At 43.6% G+C, this 20,303-nt stretch overlaps 1 protein-coding gene across 1 annotated transcript in view; it reads left to right on the top strand.

Annotated features, from left to right (window-relative positions):
• The window catches only part of col4a3 (collagen, type IV, alpha 3), a 56,393-nt gene extending 37,331 nt beyond the window's left edge, over nt 1-19,062 (top strand). The window contains exons 31-52 of the mRNA XM_013273658.3: nt 96-209; nt 293-460; nt 2,441-2,530; nt 2,620-2,754; nt 2,997-3,095; nt 3,547-3,636; nt 3,766-3,905; nt 6,151-6,277; nt 6,440-6,520; nt 6,620-6,721; nt 7,525-7,572; nt 7,662-7,847; nt 8,113-8,243; nt 9,387-9,459; nt 11,563-11,634; nt 12,308-12,433; nt 12,670-12,768; nt 13,913-14,125; nt 14,360-14,537; nt 14,651-14,768; nt 14,912-15,084; nt 18,652-19,062. Coding sequence (XP_013129112.2) covers nt 96-209; nt 293-460; nt 2,441-2,530; nt 2,620-2,754; nt 2,997-3,095; nt 3,547-3,636; nt 3,766-3,905; nt 6,151-6,277; nt 6,440-6,520; nt 6,620-6,721; nt 7,525-7,572; nt 7,662-7,847; nt 8,113-8,243; nt 9,387-9,459; nt 11,563-11,634; nt 12,308-12,433; nt 12,670-12,768; nt 13,913-14,125; nt 14,360-14,537; nt 14,651-14,768; nt 14,912-15,084; nt 18,652-18,733 — 2,645 coding nt within the window. The 3' untranslated portion in view covers nt 18,734-19,062. The remainder of the gene's footprint in view (nt 1-95; nt 210-292; nt 461-2,440; nt 2,531-2,619; nt 2,755-2,996; nt 3,096-3,546; nt 3,637-3,765; nt 3,906-6,150; nt 6,278-6,439; nt 6,521-6,619; nt 6,722-7,524; nt 7,573-7,661; nt 7,848-8,112; nt 8,244-9,386; nt 9,460-11,562; nt 11,635-12,307; nt 12,434-12,669; nt 12,769-13,912; nt 14,126-14,359; nt 14,538-14,650; nt 14,769-14,911; nt 15,085-18,651) is intronic.
• The last annotated feature ends 1,241 nt before the right edge of the window (nt 19,063-20,303 follow it).

The raw sequence follows: 20,303 nt of genomic DNA, 5'->3' as shown, positions 1-20,303 counted from the left end.
CAGTTATTATGTTGTAGGGTAACCTACCCAAAAAAGTCTTTGACAGAAATGCATTCAAGTCATTTACACTTAAACTGAGGTGAAGTATTTCTCAGGTCACAGAGGTTTGTGTGGTGTAGCTGGTCCCATTGGTATTATTGGAATCTGTGTACCTGGACCTCCTGGACCTGATGGAGAGCCAGGACCGACGGGCTTCACTGGATTTCCAGGTATCACATCCGACAACTAGTCTGGGTAGAGTTGATGTCACCAAACAGAAACAGATCTGCTCTGATACTGTCCTCTCCTTCAGGGTGCCGAGGCCCAAAAGGTTTGAAGGGAGACGCTGGGCGGCCTGGCACAGGAGTATTGGGGATTCAGGGGCCATCTGGGTCCAAAGGGAATGTTGGAAAACCAGGACCTATAGGAACGATGGGACCACAAGGCCAGAGAGGTAGTGATGGGGAGCCAGGAAGCCCAGGTGAGGAGGCATAACCAGTGTTGCTCGGTTATATCTGTGATATGAGTATTTCTGTGCATGGTGCATGTTTCAAGTTTAGTTTAGTGTCTTTTGTCAGTGAAAAGTTTGATGGGGAAAAATAGTTTAAAGATGGACTAAAACTACATTTTTGATCTCAACCTATACCAGAGTGCTGGTGACCCACTGAAGGGTAGGGTTAGATTCAGAAAGCAGACAATGTTCCCTTTAGAAGGAATTGTTTTAGCCTCACAGTTCAATTTTCATAGCATTTTTATTTGAGTATAACAATAATAATAATAATAATAATAATAATAATAATAATGATAATAATAATAATAATAATAATAATGATGATACTAATAATAATAATAATAAAAAAATTTATTTATAAAGCGCCTTTCAAGACACCCAAGGACACTGTACAATAGATAAAAACACATAATAGATCAATGACACAATAAAGAACAATAATACAAAAGAACAAGATAAAATTAACAAACAGTGGGTTCATTTTGATTCGATTTGAACAGATGGGTTTGAGTTGAGATTTAAACTGAGGGTAGAACCAATGTTTCTTATATCAGGGGGTAGAGAGCTCCACAGCCTGGGAGCAGAGCAGCTGAAAGCTCTGCTTCCCATGGTGCTGAGGTGGAAGGAAGGTACAGCAAGCTGGATAGAAGAGGAAGATCGAAGTGAACGGGCAGAAAAGGTAGTGCTTAACAGGTCAGAAAGGTGCGAGGTTACGAAGGGCCTTCGCAGGGAGCCAGTGAAGTTCCTGAAGAACAGGGTGATGTGCTGGTAGGAGGGGTTCTGGTGATAATGCTTGCAGCAGAGTTCTGAACCAGTTGAAGCTTTTGGAGGGATTTATGGGGGAGACCATGCAAGAGAGAATTGCAGTAGTCAATACGGGAGGTAACGAGACTGTGGACAAGAATGGACGTAGACTGGGTGGAAAGAGAAGGACGCAATCTGTTTATGTTACGTAGATGGAAGTAGGCAGAACGGGTGAGATTATTGATGTGAGATTTATAGGAAAGTGAACTGCCGAGGATGACACCGAGGCTCTTACCTGAGGAGAAGAGAAAACTGTGGAGTTATCGATGGTGACTGAGAAATGGTTCGCTTTCAAAAGGCTGGATTTGATGCCAATAAGGAGGATTTCAGTTTTATCCTCATTGAGCTTTAGAAAATTCGAGCTAAACCAGGACTTTAATTCAGATAGACATTCTGTGAGGGAAGAAGGAGGGAGGGAGAAGTCAGGCCTGCAGGAAAGATATAACTGGGTGTCATCAACAAAACAGTGAAAGTGAAAATCAAATTTGCGGAAAATGGTACCAAGAGGGAGGATGTATATTATGAAGAGAAGAGGGCCTAAGACTGAGCCTTGGGGTACACCAGAGGTGACGGGGAATAGACGAGAGCGGAATGATTTCAGTTAAATAAACTGGGAGCGGTCAAGGAGATATGATTGAAACCAGGCTAGGGGTGTGTCAGAGATGCAGACAGAGGAAAGTCTGCTTAGAAGGATGGAGTGAGAGATGGTGTCGAAGGCTGAGCTCAGATCCAAAAGTACAAGAATGTTGAGAAGACCAGAGTCAGCTCCGATTAGAAGATCATTAGTGACTTTAAGTAAAGCAGTTTCTGTACTGTGACATGAACGAAAACCAGATTGAAATCTCTCGTAGATGTTATTATTAACCAGGTATGAATGAAGTTGAACTGCAACTACTTTTTCAAGTATTTTAGAGATGAAGGGTAGATTAGAAATCGGATGGAGGCTGTTATGTATGTCCCATAGGTAAAAAAAACTCTAACTCTAACCCTAATCCATGAACCTTGTGCATCTTTAAGACTGGTTGTAAAGTTTTTGATTGCTAATAAAAATGAAACAATAGTGTAAAGATGTATGTATGGGCAAATGAAATAATTCGTGTTTAATGTTATATTGAATAGCAATATCAACATATATTTGTTTTTTAGGAATCAGAGGAGACATGGGTCCTCCAGGACCACCTGGGATTCCAGGAGATGACGGGAAACCAGGAGAGCCTGGACGACCAGGACCAAAAGGTTTCATTTAGCCACCAGCGAGTCAGTTATTTTCACCAAAAGTCTGTCTGTCTGTCCGTCTGACCCTTCTCTGTTACTCTGCCTCTCAGGTCAGATGGGTGCAAATGGGTTCTGTGGCTCTCAGGGTGCTCCGGGACCTCGAGGGGACCAAGGAGAAACTGGACCAAAAGGACTTCAGACAAACATTGAGATATTTGGAGAGCCTGGAGAGAAAGGTTTAGCAGGTAATCTGTTCTATTCTATTGAGTATCACTCTTTAGTGTTGAAGCTTGTATTTATCGTGTTACATTCTCTCTCAGAGTGGTTAGCTGAGTTTACAACACTAACCTGTAAACACTAGCCTGCCGGTGCTGCTAAAGCTCACTGATTAACACAATTTACTGTATATGATTTCTTTAATTTGTTAGACAAAGTGGATTATGTGCCTTCATTACAGTGACCTGTCTTCTTCCTTTCTTACTGTCAGGGCTCAGAGGCCTCACTGGCGATAAAGGAGACAAGGGCTTCTCCGGGCCACGAGGCCAAGATGGAACCAAGGGTCGAACTGGAAACTGTGGGCCTCAAGGTGAACTGTCATGTTAGGAAGTTTGTGAGAGTTGTAAACAAAGTGTAGTCTCTCTGTAATTTCTTTGTATCTGAAAGAGATAGGGGTTAGGTTAGGGTTAACCCCGACCCTAACAAGGGGATCTCAAGTTGACCAAAATGAGCATCCCAGCCAATCATCACCAGCTTTCAACACTGACTGCTGGCACCTAGACCACTAAGCCTAAATCTTCTCTTCCAACACTGTGTGAGAGCCATGTTAAGGATATGCACCTCACTTTGTGTTCTAAAAATGGTGTACCAGGGGTTTTCTCCATAATTTGCTGTTTTTTCTGGTGACACTGATTGCTGTCATGTTGTCACTTCTTGTCATGCAGTCTTGAAATGTGAAGCCCTGTTAGACACCAAAATTCAGACAGAAAAATTCTTATGATTCTACATGACTATCAACAACAACTGTATGTGTTTATCAGGACTTCCTGGTGACCCTGGTAGAGATGGAAGGAAAGGTCCTCCTGGTAGCTGTGGACCCCGTGGTGACAAAGGAAAACTAGGGGCACCAGGTAATGTCCCCCTGCCTGAGTGAAGAAACATAAAACATCTAAAATGCTTTTCTGTTGCAATGTTTCTCAGTATTAATTCTGGAAGGAGAGGAAAAAAATTTAAAGGCTCTCATGGTGTTTTCTCTCCAGGTTTGAAGGGTCAGAAAGGTTGTGCTGGACTTTGTGGTCCTCCTGGTGCAGTTGGAAGTCAAGGATACAATGGACCTAAAGGTTGTAAAGGAGAACCTAGTCCACCTGGACCAGGATCTAAAGGATATCCAGGAGAGAAGGTGCATATAATTTGAAGTTCATATTATATTGGTTATAGTATAAAATATTTTCTTCATAAAGCCGTTTAAGATAACCTTTATTAGTCCCACGCGTGGGAAATTTGTTATTTGTTTATGATGGCAGTTCTTCTTACCCCAGGTAAGTGCAGGGTTCGCTGCAGTGGGCATCCGTCTTCAACTGGAAAGATCAAAGACATCTTCTGACACGTTTTTCACACAGTGCATTTCTTCCTTAAGTTGGTCGCGCCACTGCTTCATTAGTCTCCCTACGGGTTTTCATCCTTGAGGACTGAGGTGTAAGGAGATTTTCATCACTCAGTGCTTTTTCCATGTGTCCATAGCCTCAAAGCTACAATTCTTGCACCTTATCTGCAGTTGGTGCAACTCATTCTGACGTTTTTATTCATATTGTGACCCCATACAGTAAGGCCTAGGATAACATGCCCATTTCCATTGAATGGAGAGTCTATTTATTGTTGCTGGCCAGCACTCAGATCCATAGAGGGCTAACGGGCACATGATGCTCTTGTAAATGTTTGGCTTGAGGTGAATGGGCATCTTTTGGTTAGAGAGGATGGCACTCTGCGTTCACCTGCGTTCATGCATCCAGGACAAAATTGCCACCACTGGAAGTGATTGGTCTAGATATTTGAACTCTGTTTCTTTCTTTAGGGCTAGTCCTTCAAGTCAGTCTTTGCTGTGTCCATACAGAGGATGAAGAGCATTAGTGAAAGGGTGGGCATTGTACAGCACTGGTGACATTTTGGTGGAACAGTCAACTCACCGGACATAGGCTGTGTTCCCAAAGAGTATTGGAGATGACGTCATGCAAGATCCAGTCAAAGGCTTGATCCAATTCAAGAAACCCCACATGGACAGGGTGGCTGTAGCTCAGGTGGTAGAGGGATCATCAATAGCCCTATGAAATGAAATAAATCTCGAGACTAGTTGTGCAGATCTGCAGCTGCAAGTTGTTTGGTGCCTGTTGTGGCTACAACCAAACCAAGTGGTGGTGACTCAAGGTGTAGGGAGCCATCAAGCTGAAAGAGGTTGATGAGCTTGGTCAGGTTGTTGGACTCCAGTGGCAGCTGGCAGATACCAGCAGGCCAAGCAGAGGGTGGTTCTGGTGGTAGCTGAATAAAAAATTCTGTTATGGGAGGAGTTCAGGGAGGCCGTGGGAAAAGCTTATAGGTCAATTCTGAAGCAAGTCTGACAAATCATCAGGTCATTTAAGGAGGAGGATGTGGTGCTCTACTCACTGTATAGTGCAAGTGGGATGCTGAACTTAGGATATAGTTGGGTGGTCAGACATGTCTTCTGACCACCCTGAGGAAAGCACAGTCCGGGCACGAGGCCTGTATTGGTGGTCTCTGCCCCGTTACGTGGAGATCTGTCTCAGTGCCTCTGGAGAGGTAGACTGGGGTTGTAGTTAGAAGGGGGATGGGCGGTTTTGCCTTTTGCCATTTGACTGCGTCCCTCCGAGTGTCCTGTGGGGGGGGCGGGGCTTCAGGATTGTAGGGTGTCTGGCCCATTGCTACGAGCCGTTCGGTCTCTGTACAACCATTGCTGGTGGGTGTTGGACCATGCCAGGGCGGCCCCTTGAGTCTGATTATGGTCATAGTTTTAGAGACCCAACCCATAATTACACGTTAATTATATAACTCAAAAACAAATCTGGGGCATTACTCCAAAGCCAGCTGAGAGTGGTAATGCATGGTTTTCATAAATTACCTTTCATGTGTTATGCTTTTCATCGTTAATGTCAAAGTTTTTAATATCCTGTTTTTTGTCATTAAGGTATTCCAACATGTACAAATTAGCCTGCATGTTAAGCACATAAGCCAGGTCATTAAACTCTTGAATCTTGAAGACTAACATAAAAAATAAACTTTGGTTTTGTTTGTGTTTCACCTCAGTCTAGAATCACATGGCCTAGAAACTTGCAAACAAAGCAAAGTAAAATCATGGAGTGAATAAAACTGTACACACACAGAAGCAACAATGAGTGGCTGAAATACAATCAATTATTTGGTTTTCAAATGTAAAACTGTTTTCACATCCAGTATTTTATAGAACTGATAGGATGATTCTCTTTAGGAAAAATCATACTTGATGTAAAATTTTAAGTTGCAAAAAACAAATGGTAAGCGGTTTAAAAAAACACCCTACAAAGCGGACATATTTATGTATTTATCATTGGGACAATATTTGTCAGAGTGAATCATCTCCTGCTCTGTCCTTTCAGGGAAGTCCAGGATTTCCAGGACCTCCAGGTAGTAAGGGACCACCAGGAAACAATGGATTGTTCGGTCCCCCAGGAGTCAGTGGCCCCTGTGGCCCTAAAGGACCCACTGGACTACCTGGTTGCGAAGGTGTGATTCATGGATGGAGACATACAGATAGAAAAGATCACATAAATTGTTGATTGACTTTTTTAATGAAGTGTTCTAAAAGACACACACACACACACACACACACACACATACATACATAAATTACTAAAAGCTACATCAAACCCTGACTGTTTGTTTCAGGACCTCCTGGGTCTACTGGTGAAAAAGGTTGTGATGGTCCTAAAGGAAAACCTGGAGTTCCAGGTCCCTCTGGGCTCAAAGGTACATCAGCAGTGTTCCAATATACACTTCGCTGCCTGTTTTTATTGCCTTAAGCCCTAAGAACAGACCACTGTGCATGAATTATGTCTCCATATTTAGGTAACACTGGGCCACCTGGAGTTCCTGGCCCATCTGGTCCAAGAGGAAACCAGGGACAGGATGGGATACCTGGACCTCCTGGAGAGAAAGGAGCAATGGGAGGTAGGGGAAATTTTACCCTGCCACCTTCACACAGGCGGCAGACCCAAATGCACAGCAGGTTATTCAAGAAAACAGCGCTTTTATTGAAGCAAAGCAATGCAAGACATGAACCATGAACAGAAAGCAACACAAAGAAAATAAACATGGAAGAAGACTGGTATCCAATGGGAACACAAGAGGACAAAGACAGAGAGACAAAAGAGAGAGCAGCAAAACCCAGAGAGAACCAAATACACAGGAATAAATAGAAACTGAAGCTAAAGACCAAGACTACAAAACTAACCCTAGACTGAACCATAAACCCTCAAAACAGCCTCCAACATTAAATGCAGACCAGACAGGAACCAGAACTAAAATGCTTAGATAGACTGAAACTCCACATATTAGAAGATGAACCAAAACACAGGAAAGCAAAACACACTCATTACTAGAAAACCCATTAAAAAAAACAAGCAAACAAAAATAGAAATCAGAGACTTGGTAATAGCATAAGAATTATATTTCAGTATTACAATAATGAGACTAATATGAGATTAAAATCAGTAATAAAAAGTTCATCAGTAATTAGTGACTAGAATTCAGATAGCACAAAAAAGATTACTGGAATGACTGGGATCACTGGGATAAAACTGAGAGTGAACAGAAAACCTTTAACAAGACCCCCAAAACTCAGAGACCGAAATCCAGGGACCAAAATCTAGAGACCAAACCTCAGAGACAGTAAACAGTCACTACCTTTAATTCTCACAGAATCAAAATGATCAGTTTCGACGTTACTTCCTAACCTCTGTTTCTTTTCCCAGTATCTAAGCCTGGACCTCCGGGACGAGATGGAGAGAAAGGTCCACCTGGTGAGTCCTGTCATCACATCCTGTGTTTAGTGTTCAGTCAGAGCTAAAGAAGAAGAAAAACACGGTGCTGTCTCCTCTCGTCTCCTCAGGGTGTACCGGGGAGAAGGGTCCTCCCGGTTCCCTTGGACCTCCTGGACCATATGGTCCAACAGGAAATCCAGGCTGCCCCGGACCTCCTGGACCACCTGGCCCTCCCGGTCTTCCTGGGACGGAAGGAGTCTGCTTTTCAGGAGGCAAGGGTGGAATAGGACCGGCTGGATGTCGAGGATCAAAAGGTGATGAGACACACTAGAAGGCTCGTCCGTGAAATGATTTAGAGGTTACTGTGGGGGATTTAGCTTTTTTTTCTGTGTGTGCTTGAGATTTGCATTTTCTTCAAGTGCGACTAATTAGATGCAGCTATAGTTTCCCACAGCGTGGAGAGACAACCATACTCAGAATTGTTGGATTTGCAGAGGACTTTCAGGGTGTCTGGACTTCCCAGATGACTAAACTTGATGTAAACAAAGTACGTAAACAACATCTTCTGTCCTTTTGTAGGTCCACCTGGCTGTAAGGGCCCTCCTGGTCCTCCAGGTCCTGGTTTCAAAGGGGATAAGGGATGTAAAGGAACACCAGGTATTGCAGGAAAACCTGGTTCCAATGGAGACAGTGGTCCAAAAGGCCAGCCGGTCAGTACACAGAAACTTTACAGGAAGGAGTTCGTTCAGAATCTGTTTGTTAGCAGTCTAGTGTCCAAATTTGTGTGATGCTAGATACCAACAAGAGCTCGAGCTGGTTTAATTTGGGCCAAAATCAGGTGACACAAACTGTGAGAATCAGTAAAAACATTCGCCACAAACACGAGTACCTGGGTTCACTCAGCATTTAATCTTGACATTCGTTTTTAGCAAGATCCAAAATGACCTTAGAAAATTCAAGAAACCATATCAAGTAATATATGAAAGTGCACAGGGAGAGCTGTACAACACAGTTTTAATTTTTTTCAATATAACGTCCTACGGGATCACCATGATGTCGTAAAGTTTCACAAAATCACAGGCTGCATGAACTGTTACTCAGCTGTTACAGAAATAATTGCAGCTAATAAATAGTATAATCAATATAAACTATAGTAATGGTGAAATGTTGGGCTACTTATTACTACCCGTGGCTGCAGACGTGCACTGCAGCCATCATAGCTGTCCATGCTAATGCCTGTTATAAATGAGGAAGGTGTTCAGTGGGACAGATGACATCCTTCACAGTAAGTTAGTTAGCTAACGTACCACATGCTACCCCCGCTGTGGCTGTTAACATTCTCTGCCATCCCCTGTTTTTCCCTTGTTTTTTGAATAGTTTATTACTCCAGATTTACATTTAATCAACAAATGAGTAGCTAGGGACACGCCCATGACACGTCAGTTTGGCTAAATGGAATCACAGTTTGAAGTGTTATCATGTTTAGCCACAAACCCCACCCTGACAGCTCACTGAGCCTGACTGACTGTTACCAAGCAGAGACTGCCCCCATGTGGAGCTTTCTAGCACTGCACCACAAAGAATGTACTCCAGGCCTCGAGGGCCGGTGTCCTGCAGGCTTTAGATGTGTCCTTGATCCAACACAGCTGATTCAAATGGCTAAATGACCTCCTCAACATGTCATGAAGTCCTCCAGAGGTCTGGTAATGAACTAATCATGTGACTCAGGTGTGTTGACCCAGGGTTATATCTAAAACCTGCAGGACACCGGCCCTCGAGGCCTGGAGTTGGAGACCCCTGGTTTAACAGAATAAGGAGGGTTAATATGAGTGTTAAATTTTGTGATTTTACAGGGTGCATGTGGCCTACCAGGCTCACAAGGACCCACAGGCAGGAAGGGAGATATAGGTGTCAGAGGACCTGTTGGTAAGGATTGAAATAATAATCACTCCATTCTTGCTGTTTGCAGGTTAGCTTCACAATGCTGTTTAATTTCTTGTCTGTCCTCAGGGTGTGCATATATCTATGGAATTATATTTATGTCATAACAAATGTGCAAGCAAAAAAAATAATCTTAGAAAATAATTTCATTTCATGAGTGCAATTAAATTCCTCACAAGTAAATGCTCAACACGTAGAACTCAGCAGACGTGCGCACAAAGAAGCCATAATTTATCTCAAAACTTCTTTTGAGATAAATGATTTGCTCTGATTATTTTTAGCTCGTGCATTTATAAGGACATAAATATAATTCCACATATATCCCAGAATGAATGTGACATTAACCACAGCTCTAGGTTTTACAGCTGCCATTTCTCCACATTAAAGTAACCATTTAGATTTTAGAATGTTGGAGATTTTTCATTTTTGGATATTTAGCCTTCCATCTGCTTTCAGTCAGTGTCCACAATTATCATCTGGGCAAGAACAGCTTGGCAGCATAAGATAAGATAAGATAACCTTTATTAGTCCCACACGCGGGAAATTTGTTGTGTCACAGCAGAAAGTGGACAGTGCAAAGTTACAGCAGCAAAAATTAAGAAAACACTGGAATAGGATACGATAATAAGAATAAGATGCTGTACACAATAGAATAGAATAAAATACTATATACAACAGAATAAAATGCAATGTTGTCAGAAAAAGAGAATTGCACATAGTGTGGATATGAGATACTCATGACAATGTGACCTCTTCACTTTAACAAAGTTTTTCTGCTTTTTCTTATTATTATTTATTTTATTTACATGTTCAAAATAAACTCTATTCTTTTGTAATGTATGCTATGTCTTCTAATGATGCTGCCTAAGGGAAGTATTTATAATGTAAACAGAATTGGTCCTAGCACTGAACCCTGTGGAACTCCATAATTAACCTCAGCGTGTGAACAGCATTCTCCATTTACATGCACAAACTGGAGTCTGTTAGATAGATATGATACAAACCACTTTCTATAGAAAGAACAGAAAGTTGAAGTTCCTTCTGTAGGAAGTGGGTTGTTTAAATTCACACAACACCATGAGGTGTTTTGTCTCCACTCATGTACGCTCTCTACACAACAAACTGCTTCTGTCACTTTACATCCGTTAAATTGTTAGTTTGCTTATGGTACCACTGTGGTAGGTCTTATCTCTGACAGCAAAAAATCTGCAGACCAGAATGAGGAAGGAGAGTTGGTGCATGGACACCAATCTGGGACTGATACTATTCGGCTCTTAAATATGTGCTGAACATCTTGTTAATTCAGTTTATGCTTCTAGAATCTGAAAGTTAAATGCACTTTAACCTCCGCGTATGTATCATGCATTTGCAAAATGAATTGAACCTCCTGCACTGCTGACTGTTCCCCTCTGGACTCAACCTCATTGCACTGAAAAGTACTTAAAAGATCACTGCTCTACTTTTATAGGCTCATCAGTTACATCCACCTGTATTTGGTATCATGTTTGCTGTGTGTGGATGTGTCTTGTGGTATAACCACACTGAGAATAATTCAGCTATCAACTGTATTGCTGAAATACTTAGGTCAGGTTCTTTGTGTCATTTTCATTAAAAAGTAGTACTGTTGACCTGATTTAGACTTTTGCTGGAGATCTACTTTGTAAGTGAGGATGAAACCTTTAATCCTTACATCGTAACCTTCCACATAACCTGATGTGCACATCCTGAGAAAACTACACATTGAGTCAGTGCAGCCTGCAAAGACTGAATGGTTTGGAAGGTTACGGCACTGGGTTTAAAGGGGTTTCCAGTTATCTCATAACTTCAGTCCATCAGAGATTTCCCACAGACTTTATTTGTATTTACGGCACATCCTGAGATATGTCCACATGCAACCAAAGTCTGCTTTGGTTAAATGGTCAACAGAAACTGTAATGGGAAGAGAAAGCGGACCTTATTGTACCAAAAACTCTGTCCCTTATCTATATGTGTGCTAATGCTCTCTTATTTACTCATGTTATTAAATGATATCATATTGATATCTGAAGGTGAAGCGATTTACAGAGCTGCTCTTTGTTTGTGCTTGAGGGATGAATGGGAACAAAGGCCCACCGGGTGGATGTGGCTTACCAGGACCTCAGGGCTGTCCTGGACAAAAAGGTACCTGTCATGGTCCTGGGTCGGTGACCCAGTGTTATTGGTTTGTATTATGACTGTTGTTTTGGGTTTCCTAGGGTTTAGTGGTGTTCCCTCTGTTTGGTGTCTTCCCTGCTTGTGCATCCCCTTAGTGTAGTAGGTCTCTATGTTTAGTCTGCGTCTCTGAGTCTGTGTCATTACGTACATGTGTTTCCTGTTTTACTTTGAAGGTCTCTGTCTTATGTCAGTGCGTTCTGTTTACGTTTCCCCTGCCCCATCAGCTGTTATGTTTCCCGGGTGTGTTTCCCTCCTGTTTCCCATCCCCTGATTACTGGTGTGTATTTATAGTGTGTGTTCACCTGTCCTCGTTGCTGGTTCGTCTGTGTTGTTCACCTCGCTCTTCCTGCGTCTCTCCGTCCGCCTCTCGGTGTATTTCCCTGTACCTCCCTGCATCTTCGTTCAGGTTTGTTTTGTTAGTTCTGCCCAGTTTAGGTTCCAGTTTCATGTTCCCCCGCCATCGCTGTTTGTTTCCACTCCTGTCAATAAATACTCACCTGCAGCAGAGCTGCCGCATTTTGGGTCCTTTTCTACAAACTCCACACGTCTGCCACACCGGACGTGACAGTAACATAGCGCAAACACACACCTGCATGCTGACATATGTATTGTATGTAATACTGAATGTTACCTCTTGCAGGAACAAAGGGGCTAAATGTAACCAGACAGTTGCTGTTGTTTCCCGGAGACAAAGGCTCACCTGGAGAGCCAGGGCCCTGTGGGGAAAAAGGATTTCCAGGGTCCCCTGGAAATCGTGGACCTCAAGGTGAGTGTGAACAAAGTTGCAGGAGATCTCGCTGCAACTTCTGGTGTCTGCAGTAAACCCGGCCTGGTCAGTCACACTAGCTTAATTAGAAACAAAGGAATAAAACTGGGGGAACAAAGTAAACTTGTGGGGTTGTTCCATGATCCTGGAGAGTCCTGAGAGATCCAAAGGACACAAAGCTTCAGGTACAAGCAGTGGAAGTGTGAACTGAAGCAATGTTGTGTTTGTGGCTGTAGGCATGAAGGGTCACTGTGGGAACACGGGTAAAAAAGGACAGATTGGAGGCCCTGGGATAAAAGGACAAAAGGGAGATGGAGGAGTGCCGGGAACAAGAGGTAAGAAATCTCCAACATTAAAACTGAAACACAAATTTGATGCTAGAAATACTCAAAATGCTGTAGAGTGAAGGTGAGTGTAAAGATTTTTGGCATAAAACAAAAATTTTCAGCAATAATTCAACTGGAAAGACTCTGAATCCACATGTTTTCTACACTGAATGGACATTTTTAATGTTATTGCTCTCACTGTGGTATTGCATCACCCTCTGATCCTGTTACCAGCTGTGTTTTGTGTAACTCAGTTAATTGTAAACTTTCACATAGTTCTTAATTCTGTATCTTTTACAAATTGCAAATATAAGAATTGTACTTTTAAAGTCCAGTAAATCGTTCATTTATACTTCACCTTGGTGGATGTATTAGATCGTTAACATGACCCCACTCTACCCTTCTACAACGTTTTATCAGAATTCAGAATTAGCCACAACCACGAAGTCTGTGCTAGCCAAAACAGCTTAGCTACCATTAGCTTTCCCAGCAGATGTTCCCGAACAGTTGAAAAATCAGCCGGCTGAGTTAATGTGAGGAGGACAGCCTTGACGAGAAGTTAAGTGGGGAAAATCTACACCTGTGCCACCAACCTTCATGTTTCAAATAGATTTTCCTCACACAGTCACCTGCTGAGGAAAATACTCTGGCCAGAGCAGGCGAGATTGAAAGAAACTTGAAACTGCCGGTACAGGACGTACATAGATGTGGTATGACTGTACGTCACATCAGCAGTAACGACACAATCAGAGGTCTCTACTGTTAATTAATGTTCTGTCTTGTTGTTGTCGTTTATAGAAGGTGAGCGGATGAAAAACAAACCCAAAACAAATAAACATAGTGACGTAATTGCACGTTTCTCTCACCTCTCAGTCTACCCGAAGGATCTAAACAGTCATCCAGACCAAGTCTAGAATTTGTGTTAGACTTCAAACGTTTCCACTTTGAGTAATCAAAGATCTGTCTGTAAGGAGTCTTCACTCGTATGTGCCCAGAGAGACAGTGACATCCCAGAACAGTAATTTAAGGTTTGGTGGCTTTACCATCACATAAAAGGGACTAACATCTCTGACCATGTATATACACTAAATGCTGCAGATCACTGCTGTGGTGGATCTGAGACTGCTCACCCAGACCTGACTCTGTGTTTTAGGTTGTCCAGGTCCACAAGGTCCAGTTGGCTTTAAAGGTTCTCGGGGTACACCGGGTACTATGTCAGCATCACCTGAAAAGATCAGCTTCTTGTTCACCAGACACAGCCAGACAACCGACATCCCAAAATGTCCTCAAGAAACAAAACTCATATACGAGGGTTACTCCCTGCTGTTCATCAACGGCAACAGTCGAGCTCACGGACAAGACCTGGGTAATTCAAGACCCTGCTTACACTTTCTATTAAGGATTCATAGAAACATTTGAGAAGTCTGAATGCTACTTTAAAAATAATGCTTGACACTAAAAAATGGAAAAAAAAAAAAACCTGTTAAACTTGACGGGTGTGCAGACCTCATCCAGAGGTGCGTTTGAATACTTTAAATCTGTGGCGCAACTGGAGACCCAAGAGGGTTAAAATAACATGTTCGTCCTTCCCTCTCTGCAGGTACGTTAGGTAGTTGTCTGAGGCGCTTTACCACCATGCCCTTCCTGATCTGCAGCCCTGGGCAGAACTGTCTCTACGCCGCACACAACGACTTGTCCTACTGGTTGTCCACAAATAAACTGGTGGCAGAAGGGCTGCCCTTCGTCAGTAACGGGTCACTGAGCAACTACATCAGCCGGTAAAACACAGCCACACACTTTTGTCTTACACCACGACCAATGTTTTTCTACTCGTGAACATGTGATGCACCTGGCGACACATGTTCACGTGGTGCTGTTTCTCGTGTCGCAGGTGTTCTGTGTGTGAGGCCAGAGCTTCCACAGTAATCGCCATCCACAGTCAGACCAGTATGATTCCAACCTGTCCCACCAACTGGGTCTCGCTCTGGACGGGTTACTCCTTTGTGATGGTGAGCTCATGTTTTTATGTCTACAGCTTTATTTCTACAAGTACAATAAGCAAATAAAAACAGTTCTCAAAAGTACCAAACCAGTGTTGGTGTGGATGAACCATTGTTCTGACCTTTGACCCTGGTTGTGATTGGTTCCCCAGGAAACGGGAGCAGGGGCTGAGGGGTCTGGTCAGCCTCTGGCCTCACCTGGGTCCTGTCTAGAACACTTCAGGAAGCTCCCCTTCATTGAGTGTCATGAAAGAGGAACCTGCAACTTCTACACCAACTCCTACAGCTATTGGCTGGCTGCTCTGAACCCCAGCAACATGTTCAGGTATGACACACCTTTGCTAAGATCACTGCTGATGTCTTTCCTCTGTGTCACCATGTTAATACACAGCTGAATGCTCCAGACTAGCAAACTACCAAAGCTTTACCTGCTGAGGACCAGATGATTTGAAATATCGTGTATTTACACAATATTTATATACACTGTATTTGTGCAACACCTTCATGTGTATAAAGCCTGTTGGTATTTACACGGCTCAGAATTAAGGGAAACTTAGAAAATACATCAGATCACAATGGGAAAGAAGTCATGCTGGATAGTTCCACTGGTATGGACTGGTTCATCAGTTCCTTCATCGCATCGTCCAGGAACTACCTGCATCCTCTCGTAACATGAGGCTGGGCATTGTCGAGAAGGTAGGACCCAGTGCATCAGTGTAGGGTCTGACAATGGGTCCAAGGATTTCATCCTGGTACCTAATGACAGTCAGGGTGTCGTTGCCTGTAGAGGTCTGTGCTTCCATGGATGACGGCTCCATGACGGCTAGTAACTCACGACCTCCTATATCACAATTCTGTTCCGTGGTAGTTAGACAACAAGAGAAAAAGGCACATGGCTGCAGCTTACCTTGTAGCCCGGTTCGCTGAGAGAGTACGGCCCTGACCCCTGAATCAGAGCCGTCAATGTCCACTGTAAACTGCTTCGTGATATGTAGGTAACTGGGACAGGTGCGGAGGTGAAGAGTTGTTTGAACTTGACAAAGCCTGTCTAGGCTTCAGGGGACCAAATGAAAGGAATTTTGTTCAAGGTAAGGTGAGCAAGAGGTGCGGTTATCTGACTGTAGTTTCTGATAAATTAACGTTAGAGGTTGCAGATTGCAGATGCTTTCGAGACATGGGACAGACAGATTGTACGTCTTCACCTTACCTCCTGCCAAGGTATAACACAGGAAGGTGACAGAGGGAGAGTGAAACTCAAATTTTTCTGCCTTGATGTATTGATAGCTCTCTAGAAGACCAGTAGGACACTTCAAACATGGATCTGATGTTCCTTAAGGATATTATCCTGATCATATCCACCCAACAAAAATGTTCAAAAAATCCCTCAACATATAAGATAAGATAAGATAAGATAAGATGACCTTTATTAGTCCCACAGGTGGGAAATTTGTTTTGTTACAGCAAAAGTGCAAAGTTATGTAGCAGAAATTAGAAAACACTGGAATGCAATAAAATACAATAAAATAAAATAAAATAATATATACAATAGAATAAAATAGAAATACAAATACTATATACAACTGAGTAGGAAAATACAAAAACACAACTTCGTCAGAAGAAGAATTGCACGTATAGCAGTCTTATTGCACATGTGTGGGTTTGTGTGTTTGATCAGCTGCAAAAGTCTTTGTTGTGGAGTCTGACAGCAGTGGGGAGGAAAGACCTGCGAAATCTCTCCGTCCCACACCGTGGGTGCCGCAGTCTCCCACTGAAGGAGCTGCTCAGTGCTGTCACAGTCTCATGCATGGGGTGGGAGATGTTGTCCATCAGGGATGACAGCTTAGCCACCATTCTCCTGTCACTCACCACCTCCACTGGGTCCAGAGGGCATCCTAGAACAGACCTGGCCCTGTGGATCAGCCTGTTCAGTCTCTTCCTGTCCCCAGCAGAGATGCTGCCCCCCCAGCAGACCACACCATAAAAGATGGCTGAGGCCACCACAGAGTCATAGAAGTCATTAATGAGGGCCTGGAAAACCACGGGAGCATTGGTGAGGAGCAAAGGCATCACCAAGTACTCAAAGTGTCCGAATGGTATATTAAATGCTTCCACTCATCCACCTCCCTGATACAAATGAGGCGATGAGCGTTCCAGAGATCTAGTTTCATGAAAATAGTGTCCCTGTGGACGGTTCAAAGGTGCAGTAAATGGGAGGTAATGGGTACTAGTTTTTAAATGTCATTCAGTGCTCTTTAATCAATGCATGGTCATAGTGTCTTGTCTTTCTTGGGAACGAAAAGGAAACCAGAACATACTTGGTTTGAGGAGGGATGGATGATGCCGGCAGCTAACAACTCACCAATGTAACCCTCAGCTGGAGGCAATGGAGAGGTGGCTTGAGAGTAACGGAGCTCTGGAGAGAAGGCCGGACGTGACAGGCTTGATCTTTATTGAAAACTTCTTGAAGGTTGTGTTACTCAGTAGAAATGGAGGACAGATGGTGAAGCAGGTGGTGAGGGAAATTCGTGTGAGCTGGAAGGTAGCGCCGATCTAAGGCAATTGACCAGACTCCAGCTTGTGACCTCATCACTGGGCCAGTCTATATGGGCATTGTGTTTCTTTAGCCATGGATAGCTGAAGATCAGAGGGGTCTCAGGGGAAGCAAAAGTGTAGAATTAAAGAGCCTCTCTGTGATTACCAAATAAACTAAGTGGACTGGTTCCATTTGATGAGTGATAAAGGTTAAAATTTGGTTATTGAGAACAGTTGCAGGAATGGGAGGTTGAAGAGGAACAAGCAGGAGAGCTGGTTGTTTGTTCAAATTTCAGGAAGAAGGCAGGGTGAAAGGAAAAGTATGCTTCGGCCCATGCCAGTGGGTTTCCTCTCAGCTGTCCAACAAAATAGGAGAGTTTCAATGCATCGACCGAAAACAAGCGAGCACTGTTACAAATCCTCCATACACCAAACCAACTCACCCAAAAACAGTTCAGGTGTCAGGGAGACAGCATTGTGGAAAATGGGCTTGACAGCGGGAAAAGGTGGAGCAGCCCCTATGGTGGCAGTGGATGGAGAAGGATAGGTAGGTGCACGTGGCTGACTAGGACCGGGAGTGCCTTCAGAACAGAATTCTATGTTTGTGGATAGAATTTTTAAACTGATTACTTAAAAACTGTAAAGTCGGGTCATGTTGACCAAACCATGACTCCCTGCTTAGCGATTGCGGTCTGAATTGGGTCATTTCTTCAGCCAGTTCATACTTTCAAGGCCAGAAGGCAGTTACATGGGAGTTGATCCAAGTGCAGACACAACACAGAGCAGCAATAACATTTCACAAGTTTGAATGAAAACGCAGAATAACCAATGGCGAGACGTGAGGACGTGGCGGGGGAGTCTCTGATGAGGAAACAATGAAAACAGAGAGAGCGAAGCGGGAGTGGAAAGATCCTGGTTATTGATCTGTAGCTTACTTGCGGGTGGAGACATTAGGTTGTGGAGGGAGGGTGGGGTAGCCTGAGTGAGTGAGTGGAATTCCAAGCTTGTATTCCAGAGAATTATAACAGGCAGGAGAACCAGGTGAGAGCAGTGAGTAATTCAAGTCCAGGATAGCGAGTTACAAAATGAAGCTGGGTATTGACCATGGATGCCCGCGTCCAGAAGAAGGAGTTGCGAACGAGTCATGTGGTGACTTGATGAGATTGCTGCCTCATATGAGATTAAGAAACAAGAAGTTACGAGGCCTGGTTACCACCATGGCGATCTGGTGAAGAACTGGTGTAAGTGTGGAACCAGGGCTCCGCCCCCAAAGGGCAGGGCCTTGACAGGAAAACACTGGACACTCACCTGGATCATTACACTGACTACTTCCTGTTTGTATTTCTGTCTCTGTGTGCAGTCGACCGCAGCTCTGGAGAGACTCAGGACTCCTTCCAGGTAACCGGATCAGCCGCTGCCGAGTCTGCATGAACCAGATATAATTTACTGCTGCGCCCTCTGCTGGTGCTGCTGCTGTAAATACGACTGCTGGTCACATTACTACTGATAATAATATAATAATGAATATTAATATTTTAAAGTATATGATCATATATTATACTATAATAGTTCTGCTGATGTCCTCTGTGCAGCGCTGTGTGCTCAGAGAGACGAGCTCCACTGAAGGACGGCATTCTCATATTACACAGACAGATCTGGGTTGTATATACTTTCATGCTGTCATTGTTTAAGAAAAAAAGCAGATTCTTTTGGTGCATTTTGTGAACTTTTTTCTGTTTGAGTTAATAAAAAATGTTTTATAGAAGTCTCATGTGAGCGGTCCTGTTTATGCACTTTCTCACCACATGCATATATGCAATACTCATCTGTTCATACAAGCACATTTTTCTGTTTAAGTGTTTTCTGTATAACATCACACTCTGAAGGACCCATCAGAGAGATTCAGTATCTTGCTCGAGGATACTTTGGCATGCAGACTGGAGCAGCCATGACCTGCTCGACCTCCTGAGCTACAGCCATCACTGCAAAACTGCACAAAAACCTGTCACCATCTTTAGATGTCGCTTGTCTTTAAAGATGGAGATTGAACGTTTAAAAACGTTCTCAAACTGTGAGAGAGACAGACTCTGATTCCTCAGACGTTTTGGTCCATGTTGACATGACATTATCACAGAGCTGCTGCAGATGTGCGGAGGCCGTCTGAGTGCAGTGAACTCATCCTCATGCTGACTGAGCTTTGAGACATCGAGCTTAGCAACAGCACTCAGGTGGTGTCGACGATGCCCCCACACCATCACACCAGCAGCAGCCTGAACTGGTGACACGGGCCGCATGGATCCACGCCGTTTCAAACTCTGAGCCGATCGCCTGAACGTTGCAGCAGAAATTGAGACTCGTCAGTCCAGGAAACGTTTTCTGACCGGCTGTGTGAACTCCTGTGTGACAGCAGTGGCACCGGTGTGGTCTTCTGCTTCAGCTTCGACATGTTGTGCATTATGATGACGCAGTTTATTTACTTATCTCACCTTTGAGGGTGAGAAAAGATCCCAGTGGAGACGATGTGGGCTCACCAGAGCAGCTCTCTTTGTCTCTCAGCCAAGAGAGACAGAGGCTGCAAATACATTCTTCATGATGATCGGTCCCACCTCAGACCTCAGGTTCCACCGCTAATAGCACACTTGTTGTTGTGGAAATAAAGTGAGGTGCACACCGACGGGCTGAGTTTCAGTTTACAGCAGTCGGCGTGTTTTCTGCCAAAAACGACAGAACACAAATGAAGTTTCCTCCACAGGTTGGTGACAGCTGTGCCCTTCATACAGTAAGAACTAAAAAGACTAAAAGTTTTACAAACAATAAAAACTAACATGATGTGAGAAAGCCAGTTAGAAAATGCAGACCTACAATAAGTGATACACACACAGCCCGACTCTTTGCACTGCAGGTTGTTAGGGTTCAAATGTTAGGGAGGGATACAGGAGGAATTCCAAATAACAACACTGATCCGGCCGGGTGGAGTCAAACGATGATTTTAATGAACACGCGTGGGGAGAT

Source organism: Oreochromis niloticus, linkage group LG14, assembly GCF_001858045.2.
Source record: "Oreochromis niloticus isolate F11D_XX linkage group LG14, O_niloticus_UMD_NMBU, whole genome shotgun sequence".
In the NCBI taxonomy this organism is placed as follows: domain Eukaryota; kingdom Metazoa; phylum Chordata; class Actinopteri; order Cichliformes; family Cichlidae; genus Oreochromis; species Oreochromis niloticus.
This window is presented reverse-complemented; position numbering and strand designations above follow the sequence as displayed.